Source organism: Emiliania huxleyi, assembly GCF_000372725.1.
Source record: "Emiliania huxleyi CCMP1516 chromosome Unknown EMIHUscaffold_196, whole genome shotgun sequence".
In the NCBI taxonomy this organism is placed as follows: domain Eukaryota; phylum Haptophyta; order Isochrysidales; family Noelaerhabdaceae; genus Emiliania; species Emiliania huxleyi.
The window spans coordinates 211,784-229,094 of NW_005200631.1; the positions used below are offsets into that span (position 1 = coordinate 211,784).

At 67.4% G+C, this 17,311-nt stretch overlaps 4 protein-coding genes across 4 annotated transcripts; 2 read left to right on the forward strand and 2 right to left on the reverse strand.

The window, feature by feature from the left end:
- Positions 1 to 583: 583 nt before the first annotated feature.
- EMIHUDRAFT_233748 (hypothetical protein) lies at positions 584 to 1,847 on the forward strand (the record flags this gene model as incomplete). The annotated part of the gene is made up of 5 exons (XM_005782030.1): positions 584 to 925; positions 1,002 to 1,202; positions 1,338 to 1,367; positions 1,436 to 1,501; positions 1,584 to 1,847. 5 exons carry the CDS (start codon positions 584 to 586, stop codon positions 1,845 to 1,847), a joined length of 903 nt encoding a protein of 300 aa, XP_005782087.1.
- An 8,164-nt stretch (positions 1,848 to 10,011) lies between these two features.
- On the reverse strand, positions 10,012 to 11,399 carry EMIHUDRAFT_233751 (hypothetical protein; the record flags this gene model as incomplete). Its single annotated transcript, XM_005782031.1, has 5 exons — positions 10,012 to 10,527; positions 10,605 to 10,737; positions 10,819 to 10,886; positions 11,030 to 11,095; positions 11,301 to 11,399. The coding sequence occupies 5 exons, from the start codon at positions 11,397 to 11,399 to the stop codon at positions 10,012 to 10,014; spliced, it is 882 nt and encodes a 293-aa protein (XP_005782088.1).
- Positions 11,400 to 11,884: 485 nt separating this feature from the next.
- Positions 11,885 to 13,565, reverse strand: EMIHUDRAFT_456757 (hypothetical protein; the record flags this gene model as incomplete). The annotated part of the gene is made up of 8 exons (XM_005782032.1): positions 13,390 to 13,565; positions 13,096 to 13,270; positions 12,889 to 13,004; positions 12,758 to 12,814; positions 12,589 to 12,687; positions 12,441 to 12,504; positions 12,023 to 12,169; positions 11,885 to 11,938 (listed from the first exon to the last, which is right to left on the reverse strand). The coding sequence occupies exons 1-8, from the start codon at positions 13,539 to 13,541 to the stop codon at positions 11,885 to 11,887; spliced, it is 864 nt and encodes a 287-aa protein (XP_005782089.1). The 5' UTR covers positions 13,542 to 13,565.
- EMIHUDRAFT_233753 (hypothetical protein) lies at positions 13,540 to 16,339 on the forward strand (the record flags this gene model as incomplete). The annotated part of the gene is made up of 5 exons (XM_005782033.1): positions 13,540 to 14,886; positions 15,055 to 15,518; positions 15,657 to 15,699; positions 15,932 to 16,143; positions 16,267 to 16,339. 5 exons carry the CDS (start codon positions 13,540 to 13,542, stop codon positions 16,337 to 16,339), a joined length of 2,139 nt encoding a protein of 712 aa, XP_005782090.1.
- Positions 16,340 to 17,311: the final 972 nt, after the last annotated feature.

The following is a 17,311-nucleotide window of genomic DNA, read 5'->3' on the forward strand; positions in this document are numbered from 1 at the left end:
GGAGGCGTGGGCGGCGGAGCGCGGCGTTCGGTCGATGGGCGTGCTCCGCGACCAGGCGAGGCGAATCGGGCGGCCTCGGGTGACCTCGGGTGACCTCGAGTGACCTCGGGTGACCTCGGGTGACCTCGGGTGACCTCGGGCGATCTCGGCTACTCACCAGGCGAGCGGCGACGAGGGCCGGATGAGGGCGGTAGCTCGCTCGTGGCTCCACCTCGACCCTAGAGTGTGCGCCTTCGCGCCGACGCGTCACGCCGAGCAGCGTGAAGGGCGTCCCCACGTCGCCGCTGCTGTGATCAGGTGCGCCGTCGAGCCGCGCCTCACGCCGAGCCGCGGAGTCTGCCTCGTGGTGGCGACGAGCCGGGCGGGCGTGGTGGGAGGACACCCTTCGGGGCTGTGGGCAGCGTCCGTTCACGCGCTGTGCCGTGAGCAGGTGGGTGCGGACGAGGTGCTGCTAGAGCTCCCTCTGAGCCGGTGCCGGACCTCCGCCCAAGCAGAAGCAAACTAGTCAGCCACGATGACTGATGAATGAGATGATGATGACAGGTGCCTGACCTCGGCTCACGTGCCCGAGAGGGCGGCGGCGATGGTTCCCGCCGACGATGCCTTTGGTCGGCTGATACTCGCTCTCCTCTGCTGCAGCGACGCGCACCCGCACGCAGAGTATTACCGTCAGCTCTTCAGCCTCGACGAGGCAACCTCTTCCCTGATGGCGCTGTGGGAGGACGGCAGCGAGGAGGCGAAGCGCGCGGCGGGCAGCCTCTCCTTCGAGCGGAGCCGCCGCAGTCGCCGCGAGATGCTGCGCGAGTATGCGGCGCTCGCAGACACGGGCGAGTTGCCGTCGCTGTCGCTGCGCCAATACTTGCACGGCAAGCTCGCGCTGCAGACGCGCGCGTTCGCCGTCGAGGATGGCCGCGCGCTGATCCCGGTCCGTCGACCTCGCCGAGCACGCGCCTATCTTCAACGAAAGAATGGGAACTCCACTCACGCGTGATGTGGAGCAGGTCCTCGACCTGGCCAACCACGCGTCTGTCGGCGCGACGGCGCGGCTGCAGCAGGAGGGGGGGGCGGTGCGGCTGGTGGCCAACTACGCGCTCGAGCGCGGAGACGAGGTCTCCCTCTGCTACGACGCGGACGCGGACCACCTCGACCTCTTCGAGCGGTACGGCTTCTTCGACGCGACGAGCGTCGTCCACACCGCCGAGGTGCGCGTGCCGGAGCTTGAGCTGTGGGCGGGAGGCGGCGAGGGCGGCGAGGGCGGCGAGGGCGGCGAGGGCGGCGAGGGCGGCGAGGGCGGCGAGGGCGGCGAGGGGTGGAGGAGGTCGCTCGTCGCGGCGCAGGCTGCACGCGGATACGACGACGAGCTCGAGGTGCGCGGTCTCGCCCCGGCCGCTGCCCCGCCTGGCGCGCGGGGGCGTGAGCCTCTCCGGTGGCTTAGGCGTGGTGGGTGCCGGACGTGGGCCTCGAGAGCAGCCCGCTCTACCTCGCCCTGCGCGCGACACTCGTCGGGGAGGCGACGGCTGCCCGACAGCCCGGGGCGGGGGGGATGCGACCTCGACCAGGTCTCCGCAGCACTTCGGGAGTAGGCGGAGCTCGAAGGACATTTGGCGGCCGACGCCGCCGACCCCGCCGATGCGCTGCGGCAGCCCATCGCGCGCGAGGCGGCGGTTCGCGAGCGGCTCGCTTCCCTCTTCGAGCGCCACCTCCGGGGCTACGCCTGCAGCGCGGAGCAGGCGGCGCGGGGCTTGCAGGGCGGTTTGCTCTCGGCGGCCGAGGAGGCGGCGACTCGCCTGGTGCACTTCGAGCAGCACCTGCTCCTCGCCCACCTGAGGAGCTTGCCGCGTAGTTGATACAGATCCGCAAAGTAGCCGAGATGTAGGCCGAGATGTCTCTCCCCGGCGCGTGTCTCTGTTGCCCGTCTCCCCGGTGAACATCTCCCACGCGTTGTACGTCTTTCCGTAATGATAGCTCCCGCGTTTACTGTGGCATTTTTACCCCTCTCCACAGACCACAGCAGGAGGCACGGCGACGGAAATAGGGAATTGACGCAGTCGGAATTGACGCCGTCTCGCCTTCAGTCTGTTGCGGGCATTAAGAAAACGTACCATTATAAGAAACCACGCCGAGCGATTTCCGCGAAAATCTAAGAAACCGCGGCGCCCCGCAGGCGCGGCCCCGAGAAAGGGCCCACACACGAGTGTGAACAGGAGCCCCGCTCAAAATTTCTCTTCGCCTGCGGCGCGCGCACTTGTCATTTTCAGTGTATGTAGCTCTTACGTACATTCCCGTAGGAGACTCTGCTGACAGGGTTTGCGATGAGGAGCGACCCGAAGGGTTTCTCGGAGGTTAGTGCACCACTAACCGCCGAAGCGCAAGCGCTGGGAGCAAGAACACTACGACCTGGGTCGGGCTCATACTAGCACCCCACCTCGCGAGCCGACGTTCTGGCTCAGCGAGGCTGCTGCGGAGCACTCGCGGACCGGTTCTTCTGGTCCAGCGAGGCCGCTGCGGGCACCCGGCGGCTCGGGTCACATTTTGCCCAAGCAAGTCTGCGGTGTTCTGGGCGGTGTGGATGGGAGGTGTGTGCGTCTTCCTGTCATCCCAAGTGGGTGGCAGAAGTCGGACTGGCGACATCCGGAGCGGTCCAGCGCTTCCGTATTGTCATTTTACCTAAACATTCCTAGATCCCGTCTCACTCACCTGTGGGGTGCCGGCCGAGGCTAAGAAACCACGGCGTGGGGTGTGTGGGGTGTGTGGAAAGGCTTAGAAACGGCGGCGTGCCGCGGGATCCTGTTTTCTTAATGCCCGCAACAGACTGTATCATTACGCCCGTGAACGTGAAGGGCTCGAGGGACGAAAGAAGGCGCAAGAGCGCTTCGCCTGCGGCGCGCCTGCCCGGCCATGGACCAGGCTTCACCGCCGCTTGCTTGCCGACGGCTGGCACCTGGCAGCAGCTGGGAGACTGAGATCTGAGTAACCTACTGGGGGGGGGGGGGGGGGGCGACTGGGGATTCATTTCCACCCTGTTGTGGGAACCGCTGACGCAGTTTCGCGGGGGCTCTTCGGGTTCCCTCCCCCCCAGGGCAGGGGGGCCCCCGTGAGGGGGGGAACCCCCGCCCGGGGGTTTGGGGGGATCAAACGGAGCGCGTTCCGGTTTGGGTGTGGCCCGTAGGCTGCCTTGCTACCCATGGGTTCGCCTTGGCATGAGCCACAGCCTTGGCGGAAAGGGGGGGTTCCGGGCACTTCGGGTTCGGAACCCGCGGACAGGGAGCAACGGGCTTCGGGCCCTTTTTCCCCAAGTTGGGGTAATTTTAGGAGCCCCTCCAAGAAAGCGGGTGGGGGTTCATATGAGCCGCTTTAAAGGTGTTGGCCCGCTTCACCGCCAAAATCCCGCGGGGGGGGCGGGGGTCAACCTGGGGGAGTTGACCCTTTCCAAGAGGAGTGTCAGTTTCCGCTCCCCGCGGGAGAGGCCCAAGGGGTCCGAAAAAGAGGGAAACAACCCCCTCGACCCTGGTAACCTCCTGAAAATGGCGGAGGCCCGGGGGGGCCGTTGCCCCAAGCCCTTTTGCCGGCCCCCCCCCATCCCCGGTTGCATAAAGGACCCCCCCCCCCCCCCCCCGCGCGCGCAGGGCAAGGAGGAGCGCGAGAAGCGCGAGATCAAGGAGCAGCGCGATTGGCTGCGCAAGGCGCTGCTTGCGGCGGTGCTGTTCATTGCGTTGCTCGGCGCCTCGCTCTTCGGACTCGCGATTGGCGCCGCCGAGATCGCCAAGGAGACGCACGCGGACCACGCTTACCTCGTCGACCTCAACGGCGACGTCGTGCGCACCGGGCCCGCGCTCTTCCACCTGCCGCTGTACGCGGCGCCCGCCATGGGCTTTGACATGCTCAAGAGGACGGTGGCCGTGGACCTGACGCTTCCCGAGAACGGGGCAACGGTGAAGGTTTCGTACCATGTGATGGAAGTGAAGTGGTCCGCTTCCGCCCGTGCCTTCCCTCTACGCCGCCGCCCCCTCGCCCTCACAGCCCCTCTCGCCCGAACATAGGTACTCGGAGACGCACGCAGTCTTCGTCTTTCACAACCTCGACAACACCATTCTCCTCATCCAGGACGGCGTCGCCCAGCTCAACTACGTCAACGGTGCGCGCCTGCCAGCCCCGATCACCACCACCAAACCCGCCCCCCCCCCGCCCGACCCCTCCCGCCACCAGTCTTTCCCCGCCTCGCCCTTCAGGAAGCCTCGCCTCGGACATCTGCGAAGGGGACGCCGTCTGCGCCTCCATCTCTGTCGGCAGCGAGAAGGAGGTGGAGGAGTACATGGCGAGGGCGGACGAGGCGATCGCGGCCCTCTCGAACGAGGCGGAGCAGCGGCGCCGGCTGGGCGTAAGGCGGCGGCTTGACGCGTGCGCCCGCGAGTTTGAGTCTTCGGAGGATGTTATTCAGTTCACGTCGCGTTACGCCACAGTCAGTTGCAGCTCGGCTTTCTCGGCGTGCCAGTCCAACTGCGACGCGGCGTACCCGGCCGTCGTCGGGGATTATTCGTCAGACTGGACGGGCCAGTCGTGCGACACGATCTGCTACGACCCCGAAGCGTGTCCTGGCTCGGCCCCCAGCCACGAGTTCGCGGACGGGTACGACCCTGCGTACTGCAGCAGGTCGGAGACCGGCACGTTCAGCGACTGCGACTCCGAAGACATCCCGTGCGGCGCGTTCACCCTGGCCGTCGATTACCAGCCCTACGGAGAAGGGCTCTGCCCGGATTCTATTACAGATTCAGGCTGCGCCTCGACCACCCTGCTGCGGGTGGGCTGCGACTCCGACGACTGCCAGGGCACGCCGCCCTTCTACGACGACGGCGCGTGCATGGGCCCGAACAAGGGCTGCGACGAGGCGTGCACGCCGTCGGACTGCGCCGACGGCGACTTATCGTGCCAGGACAGCCTCTGCATCCAGAAGGACGCCTCGAAGGACAACTACGGCCGCCACCTCTTCTCCTCGCGGAGCTGCGACGCTGACTGCGACAGCGACTGCAACCTCTTCTGCACGGGCGGCAGCTCCCGCCGCCGCCACAAGAAGAGCAAGGACTGCGGCGAGAATGACTGCAACGACTTGTCCATCTTCACGCCCTCGGAAACGAACGGCCGCCGCCGCTGCGGCCCCACCGACGCCAACTCCAAGTTTAGCTTCGTGGGCGCGGACTCGGGCTGCTCGAGCAGCTGCGACGGCGCCCTTTGCGATGATTGGTACTCGAGCGGGTACTGCGAAAATTCGTGGGACGCTGCTCTCGACTATCAGACCCAGTGGAATGCGGCGGCGAGCGCCCTCCCGAATCCGACAGTGGCGTTCTCTCCTTATCCCAAGGATGGAGTAGCAAACATCGCCGAATCCGAGGTCTTCCGCGGCTGCAACTTCTCTCTCGTCGACGTCTCGTACACCGACTCAACGGGATCGCCGTCCACCCAGCAGAAGCCGCACTGCGACTGGGAAGGGTTCACCGATGGCAAGTACATGAACGGCTGGGGCGGCTGCGACTGGGGCGGCTGCGACGAGTGGAGCTGAGCACCGGGGTAGAGGACGTCGGGGGAGACACGGTGGGGGAGCGCGCATGGAAGGGTGGGTGTGGGGGGGGGCGTGCAGACGCCAATCGCGTCGACGTGTTTATTTCTGAGATCGGGTACAAGACATGTACGCTTTAACGCTGGCCGTGTTGCAGCGCGAGACCGCCGACACACCCCGTCCCGCGGCGTCCGCCGTCGCCCGCGCTTGTGTGCACTCACCTCACGGTCACGCCGCCGCGTAGCTGCGCGCACCAAGCCGCCTCGATGGCCCGCGCGTGATTGGCCCCGCCCCAGTAGGCAGAGAGGTTGGCTGGAGCAGCCAGCGCCGCGCCGGTTGCAACCAGTGCATCGCTACCGCACTGCGGCGGTGCGCCGTCCACTCGCACCTACGGGATCAACGAATAGGATCAACGAATAGGGACACGTCAGGAGCGGCTCGGAGCCACGCCACGGGGAAAGGTGGACTCGGAGGGCGGCACAAGACTGGCTATCTGCCGAGCTACAAGCGGCTACTCGCACCGCCGCAACCGCGCGATGATCCGACCCACCGGCGGCGTCGTTACCGCCCTCTGCGACACCCGCCACGGCGTTTGAAGAGCCACAGACTAGCGTCCTCAGCTCCAGCCCCACCAGCGCTTCCCTGCGGCTTGGAAGCCCCGTAGATGCAGCGGCGTCCAAATGTCGGAACTCGTAATGGCCCGAGAGAAGCGGGAGCCAATGACGCAGTAGCTCGTGCGCCGCGTCGCCGCGTGCAGCTCCGCCGCACACCGAAGCGACACCGTCGGCGGCAAAGCTAGTGGCTGCCGATGCGCCGCCCGCGCCCGCCGCGGCGCGGCGTGCCCGCAGCGTCTCCTGCGCAAAGGGAGAGGGGCGTTGAGCCGTCTCCGGGGCGGCAGCCACCATGGTGGCAGCCCCCTCACCCACGTGCGGGCTTAGATGGGGGCTGAGTGCAGCTTAGAGGACATGAGAATAGCACCGCCTGCACTGCAGACACGGCGATCGAGCGAACGCACGTCGGCCACTCGGACAATCGGTCGCGTCCTCTGAGCCTGCTCCCGTGCCCTCGCGCGTAGACGACACGGCGATCAAAACGTCGACGCCGCAGCGCGACAGTAGCACCGCCGTCGCCGCCGTCGCCGCCCGCGTCGAGGTCAGTGAAGACGAGGGAGAGAGAGGCAAAGCCCGAGGGCGTGCCGATCAGCGACAGCCTCTCGCGCGACAGCTGTTCGAGCGCAAAGGGTGGCACGCAGCCACCGTCGCCGCCAACCCTCCACGCTTCGGTGCGCAAGTGAGCAAACATTGGCACGCAAGTGAGCGGCCACAACTCAGCGTGCCACAGCGCAGCTGCCGCGAAGCTGCATGCCACCAGCCGCCCCACCACCAATCGGATCACCTCTCCCGACCAGGTCCGGGGATCACAGCGGATCGTGTCCTCACCGCCGTCGCCAACGAACTTCGCGCCTGGGCCAGCGGGACTCGCAGCCAGCTCGTCGCCGACATCGCAGCAGGCGACAGCGCTCTGCTCGAGGCCGACACGTGGCTCGCTGACGCCATCGGCAGCTGCCTCGACCGCTCCGCCGCCGCCGTCGAGCTCTTCTTACGCCGCCCCGAGAGCAACGACCTGTATGCCGAGGCACAAGGCGTCACCACGCTCCTCCGCATCGCCGCCCTCGCACGCCACGAGCCAGGCGCCGCCATGACGCAGGCCGAGCAAGCCTTCGACGACAGCAAGCCCCTCTTCATGGGCATGGGCAACGACGAGGCGCTGCTCGCCGTCACGCAGATCGCCAGCGAGTTCGGCATGCTCAGCGACCGCTGCCGCAATACGCTCGACGTCTACCGCGCCATCGCCGACAAGCTCCCCGCCGAGCTGAGCGGCAAGCGGGAGGCTATCGAGGACAAGATCAACGAGTGGCGGTACACGAACTGGTCCCCGTGGCGCTCCTTTGACGCATACAGCGGCTACATCGCCAGCCTCGTCAGCAGCGGACGCGCCGAGACCAACGCCGCCGACGCCAACGCTGCAGCCGCTGCCCGAGCCGCCGCCGCCGCCGCCGCTGCTGACGCCGCTACCAGGCCCGCCTCCAGCGCGCCGCCAGCGTCGCCGAGGCGGCCCTCGAGTGCACCACCAGCGGCACGCACGTCGACGCCTACAACGCTGCGCTGTACGCCATCCTCGGCGACGGCGCCGCGCCCTTCGAGTGCGCGTCCGCCGAGCGCCTCGACACCAGCCGCACCTGTCTCCACAAGGCCGCCGGCAGCCCCGCCTCAGCCGAGTGCCTCCGCGCCCTCTCCCGCCATGCCGCCGGCGCCCCAATGCCAGCCGAGTGCCTCAAGGCGACGCAGCGCCTCGTCGACGTCGTCACGCCGCTCGGCGTGAAGCAGATCTTCCGCGTACCCGCCAACAAGAAGGAGCTGCGCGAATCGCCCGAGCGGACGCAATGGGAGGCCGCCGACCGCAAGGCCCTCGACTGCATCCTCCGTGTCCCCGGCAACCGCCTCGTGCCCGTCACCGTCCCCGCGGCCGCGGGCGTGCCGATCCAGCGCTGCGTCACAGCGCGCAAGATCAAGATCGACCAGGCGACCGGAGGCCTCGACCAACACGACCCGTTCAAGTCACGGCACTCCGCCGACGGCGGCTTCGCCAAGGTCCAACGCGCCCGCGCCGGCCTACCACCGTCGGGCGTCCCGGCTACCTCTACCGTTGTCGACGACTTGACCGCCAAGCTGTTCGTCGGACACGCCGCCGCCGTCGATGCCCACCTGACCAAGGGAGACGTCGGGAACGCCTATGTCAAGGGCAAGCGACAGGGGCCCGTCGGCTACATGGCGCTCCCGTCCACGCTACCCATGACCGACGAGGACGGGACCGAGCTGTGCATCGAGCTCTGTTCACCTCTCTGGGGCGAGGAGTGCGCTGGCTACGAGTGGGAGTGCACGTTCAATGACACCATCAAAGGCCTAGGGTGGGTGCCGTGCCCGGGTGTCCCCGCGATGTTCTCGTTCCATGGGGAGCACGGAGAGGCCCGCATGATCACGATCGTCGACGACTTCCTCATCTCCGAGGTGAACGGCACCACCATCACCGACGCCACCATCGCCGCGCTGAAGGCCGCTTTCAACGACGAGGTCAAGGTCGACTACTCGCCCACCTCCTTCGCCGGCTTCAAGCTCGAGCGCGACCGCGAGCGGCGCACCCTCACGCTGTCCATGCCGCAGAAGATCATCGAGGCCGCACGCGAGCACATGCCCGAGCTCCTCCGCGGCGAGCGTCCGACCGTCCTCAGCGGCAAGCGCCTCGCCGACGCCGCCGACTCGCTCAAGCTCGCCGACCGCGACGGCAAGCTGTCGCCCCAGCAAGTGCGCACACAGAGCATCATCGGCCACCTCAAATTCGTCGAGCGCGTGCAGCCGCGACTCTCCCTCGTCCTCCACCGCCTCTCGTGCGTCATGTCGGCGCCGCCGCCCGAGGCCTACGAGGTAGCGCGCGCCGCGCTCTGCACCGCCTACGACCGCAAGCACGACGGCATCACGTACGGCGGGCTAGACGCGGAGGCCGAGTTGCAGGGCCGCATGAGCGCGCACATCGCCGGGCTCGACTCGCACGCGCCCACCGAGCTCGTCGCCGCCGCCGACGCCACCTGGAACGGCGACCTCGACCTCTATGGCATGCTGCTCACCTGCTTTGGCGCTGCCGTCATGCACAGCGTCAAGAAGATCGGCCTCGTCGTCGACTCCTCACACGAGAGCGAGGCCATCGCCAGCGCCAAAGCGGGCGAGCTCGTCGCATACGCCCGCGAGGTCCTCGTCGCCCTCGGCGCCCCGCCGACCGGACCGACCGTCATCCTCTCGGACAACAAGGCAAACGTCCTCGTCGCCAACAACGCCAAATCCGCCTCGCGCTCGCGCCACTTCCTGCGCCGCTACCACACGCTGCAGCGCCGCATGGCCGACGGCGAGTGCCGCGTCGTCAAGATCACCGACGACCTCATGCCCGCCGATTTCTTGACGAAATGGGTCCCCAAGGAGAAGCTCAAGCGCAGCGTCGACCACGCCTCCAACGCGCGAGCTCGCGCGGTGCATGGGGGGAACTGATCAATGCCGCCTCTGCGGGCCGATCCCGCCCAGCGACATTGGGGGGGGTGCGGTAGGTAGACATTCTACCTCCCATCCAACCCACCGAAACCCGTGTGGATGGGTTTTACCGCCGCCTTTTACCATCCATAGCCGTCGGGTTTTACCTCGCGTTCTCTTGGTGTCGTCTATGGTTTGCTAGACCCATGAGACCATCCTCACCGCGCTATCGGGCGCCTCCACCGCCGCCCTCAGCCACGCCGCTACGACCGTCGGAGGCGTCAACTCCGCCGTCACACGTAAAGAATATTTGAACGATTGTGCACAATCACGTGGAGACATGCGAGATGCGACCAAGTCCAAGAAGGCGGAAGGCAGTGTACTTCACATGTACCCGCCCAGGCGTTCTCCCGGGTACCCTCCCCCTCCCTCTTGCCGGAGCGGCCTCCCCTCGGCGTCGATGCCGAGCGAGTCGAGGATTTTATCACGCAGCAGCGGGTAGGTCGCGTCGGGCGTCTCGTCGAACATCGACGTGAGCGCGCAGATGCTCCCGCCCGCGAGGCGCGAGTGGAGCGTCGACGACTCGAGTACGACGATGACGTAGATCGCGTCGAGCAGGGTCACCTCCTCGCGGAACATGAGCCGCGCGTGCGCCTGTGCGAGCCGGACCGCGGACTCGAGCAGCCGGATCGTCGTGCGCGCCTCGCTCGTCGTGTCGGCCTGCCGCTGGTGCGAGTAGTACGCCACGATCGCGCGCTGCGCTGGCGGCGTGACAGACGGCCGGAAGGAGCCGCGCACGAACTCGACGTACGCGCGCATCTTCTCGAGCGGCCACGTCGCTGCGTCTGGCTCCGGCGGCGGCCCCTCCTCGCCGCACGCCTCGCGCAAGATGTGCTGCGCCTGCTCACGCCGCGAGGTGTGAAGAGACACTGCTCTCAGCCCTGGCTCCGCGCGCCAGCAGCTCCGTGCTGCGCCACGTCGCGGTCGTGCTCCTCGCTGCGCCCTCCGCCGGCGCGGCTCTTGTCGAGGAGAAGGAGCACCACGTCGAAGCGCGAGAGGAGGGGCGAGGGCAGGCCCGTGTTGACAGAGATCGAGCGGTCGTGGTCGTACCTGCGCGGCGTGGTCGCGGCCGATCTCGGCCCGATCTCAGCTGCATCTCGGCTCGGTCTCGATCTCAGCTACAGCTCGCACCCCTTGCCCTTTGGGTTGCACGCGGCAAAGACGGAACACTTTGTGCGCAGCTTGCAGACCAGGCCCGCCTAGCCGCACGCCGCACCCCGGCTCATCCCTGGCCGATCTCGTAGGGTCCAGCGCGCAGCGTGCACGCGAGGCGGTCGCCTTTGCGACGGACAGTGTCTCCCCATATCTCCCCATATCTCCCCCTATCTCCCGCCTTTGCGACGGACAGCGTCTGCTGCTCCATCGCCTCGTGGATCGCGCCGCGGTCGTGCTCGCGGATCGAGTCGAACTCGTCGATCGCACACACGCCCCCGTCGGCGAGCACCAGCGCCCCCGCCTCGAGCATCCACTCGCCTACTCGCCGCAGCCTCGGGCCGTCTCGCGCCACCCCGCGCCATCTCGCGTCTCCTCGAGCCGCCCCGCCCGCCTCCAGGCTCGCGGATGGCGGTGCAAGTGAGCCCCGCCGACGTGGCGCCGATGCCGGTGGTGAGGACGGAGCGCGGCGAGAGGCGCGCGGCGTGGCGCAGCAGCGCCGACTTGCCGGTGCCCGCGTCGCCGACGAGCAGCAGGTGAGACTCTCCCCGCACGCGCATGCTGCTCGCGTCGGTGTGTGAGACGCCGCCGATGAGGGTGAGGAGGAGGCCGAGCTTGACGAGGTACATGCCTGTGAGGTAGCCGGCTGATTCACTAATCGTGTGAGGGTGAGGAGGAGGCCGAGCGACGAGGTGCATGCCTGCCGCCGATATCCCGAGGCGAGGTGCGGCCGAGGTGCCGAGGTGCGGCCGAGGTGCGGCCGAGGTGGCGGCTCCGGTGGACATGGGACGTGCCTGCGAGCGACGGGCACGCCATCGCGACGATCTCGTCTCGCGCCTTGAGCGGGAAGGTGTGTGACTGGTGAGTCCGTCTCGGCCGGTCTCCGTCCAGCAGTCTCGCCCCCGTGCGCCTTGAGGGGCATGCCCGCCTCGCGCCTCGCCCGCCACCACGCCTCGAACTCCGCGCCGAGCTCCCTCGAGACGCGCGCCGAGCCAACCTGACCCACCGCTCGCCACACAGTCATCACACAGTCCTCACACAGTCCTCACACAGTCCTCAGACGGTCCTCAGACAGTCCTCTGGCGCCCACGCAGGCTCCCTCGAGGCGCTCGCCGAGCCAGCCTCATCGCTACTCCTCTTGAGGCCCCCTCGTACTGCTGGGAGTACACGGGCGGGCATGCACCTCATCGTTGTGGACGTGCACGTGCAGCGCGTCGATGGCGAGCTCCGCGTCGGGCCTGTTCCCGCGCGAGAGGGGCCGCCAGCGCTTGCGCAGAGTGCCGACGACGGTGATGTCGTCGCCGGGCTTGCACGCGTCGATGAGGTCGTCCTGTCACCGGCCGTCCACTCGTGAGCGAGAGTCGCGGCGTCCACCGCTTGGCGCAGAGAAGCCGTCCTGCAGCAGCAGCGTGATCGAGCGCGGGATCGAGCCGACGAGCAACCGGTGCACCTGACAAGTGCGCCTGACAAGTGCGCCGGACAAGTGTGCCTGACAAGTGCGCCCGACTCGATGAGGCGCCTGACTCGGCCCGAGCCAACCACTCACGACTCGCATCCCGCCCACTCGCTCTAGCGCTGTCCACTAGAGCCGGCGCACGCACCTGCTCCTGGATGCGCACCTCCTGGTAGTCGTGGCACTCCTCGCTCCCGTCGACGAGCTCGAACCTGTGACTCGCAACCAGAGGCCTCCGATCACGGCCACTCGCCACTCCTCTCACGGGCCTCTCGCGGGCCGTCGGCGCTGCGGACTTGGTGCCGCCGCAGGGCTTGCCCGTCCCCCCCGAGGCGGTGCACTCGGCGGGCAGCGACATCTGGTGCCGCTCCTCGAGCTCCGCCCGCACCGTGTGCCTGTCCACAGCGTGCTGTGAAGCCGCGCCGTCCACACGCCACCGCTCGAGCTGCCGCCCTCGCGCTGCGCCGGAACTTGCACTTGGCGCACTCGTACTCGCGCGACAGCTGCAGCATCTTGAGTTGCCTACAGCTCGGGCTAATCTCGGCTGATCTCGGCCGATCTCGCCCTCGCTCGGCCAGCTGCAGGCTCGAGCTGACCCCGTGCGAATCACCGTGCCCGGCACCTGGATGAGGCAGTTGGAGTCGTCGGCTCGCAGCGAGGAGACGTTGAGCTTGCGCAGCTCGGTGCAGTGGGGGAGCCGGTAGAGCCGCGCCTGGGGGCATCGGACGATATGGGGATCTCGGGAGACTCTTGGCGGTGTGTTATCGGGTGAGGGGCGGTTGGGGCGAGCGCGGGCGGCGCACGTGGACCGACGGCTTGACCGACATGAAGTGGCCGTCCTCGTGCGCCGCCATGACGGAGCGCTGGACGGCACGGATCGCCTCCTCGAAGAGGGGAAGCGCGCGGCTCGGCTCGTGCACGAGGAAGGTGCCGAGCCACGCGCCTCGCGCGCCGTCCCAGTCCAGCACGTCGTGCAAGCTGCGGAGCGCGGTCCGTCGCCGTGGCTGAGCAGCGGCGGCGGCGGCGAAGGCTCCGAAAGCGGCGAGCGCTGCGGCGGAGGCGTCGGGCGGGCGCAACGCGGGGGGCTGAGTGCGCGCCTGATCGCGATCGAGTAGTGGCGCGACGATGTGTTGTCGAGCTCGAGCAGGATGTCGACCACCTCCTGCACGTGGGCGGCCTGGAGGTACTCTGCCATCATCTTCTCGTACTCGGAGTCCAATGTGACGGCCACGTCGAAGATGCAGTGCATGGCCCGACGCGCGACGCGCTGCCGCGGTGCACTCCGCCGCCAGTCAAAGCGGGAACCGGACCGAGCGCTTTTTTTAGGCTTCAAAAAGAAAAAGGTGCGCAGCTGGAATAGAAGGAACGGCGGGCAGTTCCTTATATTACCGCCGTATGTTTCGCGCTCGCTTATCGGGGGCACAGCTGGCCGCGCTGCCGTGACGTCCCCCCCCTCTCCGTCACCGCCGCCGTACCCTGCCGTGGCCTGGGCCTCTGACCCGGCCGCCAACTTCTCCACGCCCTTCGAGGTGCTCGGCGACGGCGGAAGACTGTGGCTTGAGCCGCTGAGCGCGCGCCACTGGCGGCAGGAGCTGCTCCTGAAGGGCGCGTCCTGGTTTGGATTCCAGAGCGACACCGCGTGTGTGCACGAGCTCTACAAGGGGTGGGCAAACCTGGGTTACGCGGTGGACGACTACATCGCCTTCCTCACGCGGCACGGCTTCAACAGCGTTCGGCTGCCGCTCTCGGTGGAGCACGTTGCCTCTAATCCGACCCTGACGGGCTCGTGCGGGAGGGAGTGGGAGGGGCTCCGCAGCCTGGCGGCGCTGGATGACCTCGTGCGCCGGCTTCAGGACGCTGGCATCTACGTGATGCTCGGAATCCACGTCATCGCCACAGACACCAACAGCGCCCTGTGGTGCCAGAGCGTGGAGGGTGGCTGCAGCAGCGAGGACGAGGAGCCACTCTTCGACGCGTGGAGCTCGCTCGTGACGCGGTACTGTGCATCTCCTAACGTTATCGCCGCCGACCTCTACAACGAGCCCTTTGGCGCCACCTGGGGCAGCGGCGACCGCATGACAGACTGGGACCTAGCTGCCGAGCGCCTCGGCAACCACGTGCTCGCTCGCTGCCCGCGGTGGCTCATCTTCGTGCAAGGCATCGCCAACAATGGCGGGTGGTGCCGCAACCACCCGTCGGGGCTACACAGTGGCCACACGTGCTGGTGGGGCGAGGCCGTCCACCCGCACCGTGCTCACCCGATCGAGCTCTCGGACGCGAGCAAGCTGGTGCTGTCGCCGCACGCCTACGGCGATGACTCGAAGAACCCGAACCACCCAGGGACGCCCGAGGTGTGGGACACGCATTGGGGACTGATCCCGTCCGAGGAGGGCACCCCGGTGGTGCTCGGGGAGTGGGGCGGCCTGTGGGACGACACAGGGCCGTGGCAGGAGCGGATGCAGGAGTACCTCATCGATCGCGGCTTGGGGCACTTTTACTGGTCGCTCAACGACAACTCGTTCGACACCGGCGGCCTCTACAACTCGGTAAACCAGCCCAAGTGGGACATGCTCGCATCCTCGCTCGCCAGCTCCGTGCCCGGCTTCCAGGCGGCCGCTGCGGCGCTGAGCAATCAACCACCCTCCCCGCCCTCCCCGTCGCCGTCACCACTGCCGCCGCTGCCGCCGCGGCCGCCGCCGCCCTCGCCCCCTCCTTCTTCGCCGCCGACCCTGGGCACCTTCGCTGACAAGCCGGCCCTGCAGGCCGCGGTCGACCTTTGGTGCAGCGATGAGGCGGCCGCCCGCGCGACATACGGCGACATCTCGGGCTGGGACGTGAGCGCGATCACCGACATGCAGTGTCTGTTCAGCGCTTGGTCGTGGTGCAACGGCGGCGGCTCCACCACCGGCAAGGACACGTGCAACCCCGACATCTCGGCGTGGGACACGTCAGCGGTTTCCAATATGAAATCCATGTTCGACAGCGCCTCCTCCTTCGACCAGGACATCGGGTCGTGGGACGTGTCGGCGGCCACCAACATGCGGGGCATGTTCTTCGAGACCTCCTCCTTCGACCAGGACATCGGGGCGTGGGATGTGTCGGCGGCCACAGAAATGAGCGGCATGTTCTACGGCGCCTCCTCCCTCAGCGACTGCAACAAGGCGCTCATCCACGCCGGCTTCGACGCTCAGACGAGCGCCTGGACCTACTCGTGGGGCTCGCTCGAGTGCCCTTCGCCCCCGCGACCACCCCCGCGACCACCGCATCCACCTGGCCAGGCGCCTGTGCCGCCGCCACCAAGTCCGCTGCCACTTCCGCCTCCGAGCCCGCTCCCACCGCCTCCAGCGGGTCCACTTTTGCTAAGCAACCCGCGAACGTCGGCTGGCTCTGCTACTTTCGCCAAGCGGGTGCACGCACCCGCCCCCGCGCTCCATACAAAGCGTCTGATACCATGTGTGTGTCTCTCACCCCCTCGCCTCGTGCCCGCAGTTCTTGGCCAAGGTGACCGATGGCAAAAGCAAGACCTTTGGCAAAAGCAAGAAGAACAGGAAGAACCCGTGGTTCTCCGCCAAGGCACCCCGGCGTTCCTCGCCCTCTCCCCTTTTTGGCGCTATAGTTGGCTCCTCCCGCGCACGTTAGGTCACCCTGGAAAATCAGCAGCCCGTCCGCTCCGTGACCGTCACCCGGGACACCAATAACAAGCCGTCAAAGGCGAAGAAGTATCTTGAGGACTTCGAGGTCTGGGTCGGCAAGAAGGCTGGAGAAAAGGCGGTGAAGTGCGGCGGACCGTTCGCCTGGTCAAAAATCAAGAAGGGGCCAGTCACGACGCCGTGCGATTTTGCCAAGTCCAAGTTCAGCCGCCGCCTTTTAGTCGCCGCGCGCCCTACGCACCCTACTACTAGTCCCCTGTTATAGGGGCGGCCAGGCAGCGAAATCTCACTCCCCCCACCCCCTCCCTTGCGGCCGCGCGGCAGGCACTACTACGTCACTGTCATTCTCCCGGGCACTAGAAAAACGCTCGCGTTTGGCGAGATAGAGATACGTTAGCCAGACGCGAGTGCGTGGGCAATATGCGATGTGGCTCCGAAAGCGGCGAGCGCTGCGGCGGAGGCGTCGGGCGGGCGCAACGCGGGGGGCTGAGTGCGCGCCTGATCGCGATCGAGTAGTGGCGCGACGATGTGTTGTCGAGCTCGAGCAGGATGTCGACCACCTCCTGCACGTGGGCGGCCTGGAGGTAGTCTGCCATCATCTTCTCGTACTCGGAGTCCAATGTGATGCAGTGGCCCGAGAGCGGCCAGTGGTCAAAGCGGGAGCCCGCCACCACCGAATTCGAGTTTTGTTTTCTTCCTTGTCGTGCCAGTGTGCTGTGAGAGAGGCTTGACTTGTAAGAATTTTTCCTCGGCGGGCACGCAAAGGACACCTACTCTCCCTCATATGTTCTTGTACGTCGGCTTCCTCGTCGCTGTCTCGGCCCTCACGGCCCTGCCTGCCACTACGCCTTCGGCTACCATGCTTCTTGGCCGCCGCGCCGCCCTTCCGTCAGTGCTAGGTGCGGCGCTTGGCGCGGTGGCGCTTCCGACGGCGGCGCTGGCGCGGCCACTGGATGCCGGCGCCGCGGGCCGGGCGAGCCTGTTGACAGCGATTTCCGACGACGAGGAGGAGGCGGCCAAGGTGGCGACGGCGGTCATTGCCGGCGCTGTCATCGTCTCGCCCTACATCGGCATCGTCACAGTCCAGAAGCTCATCTCTAACGCCGCGGATGACGAGCTCAAGTGACAAGCCTGCCCGTAGCTTGAGTGGTGCGGCTACGTCCAATGACGCGTCCACACGACGTGTAGGTCGGAGCTGCGCGGCGGTCAGGACCCGGACTGGGCGGTGACGCCGGACGCCAAGCGCAAGCGCAAGCAGAGGGAGCTCGAGGCGGCTGCGCCTCTTTCAGGGAAGCTAGCTTGCGTCGCCATGACACGTCCATGGCACGTGTGCCTCAGGCGGCGCTCGCGGCCGAGAAATCGAAGAAGA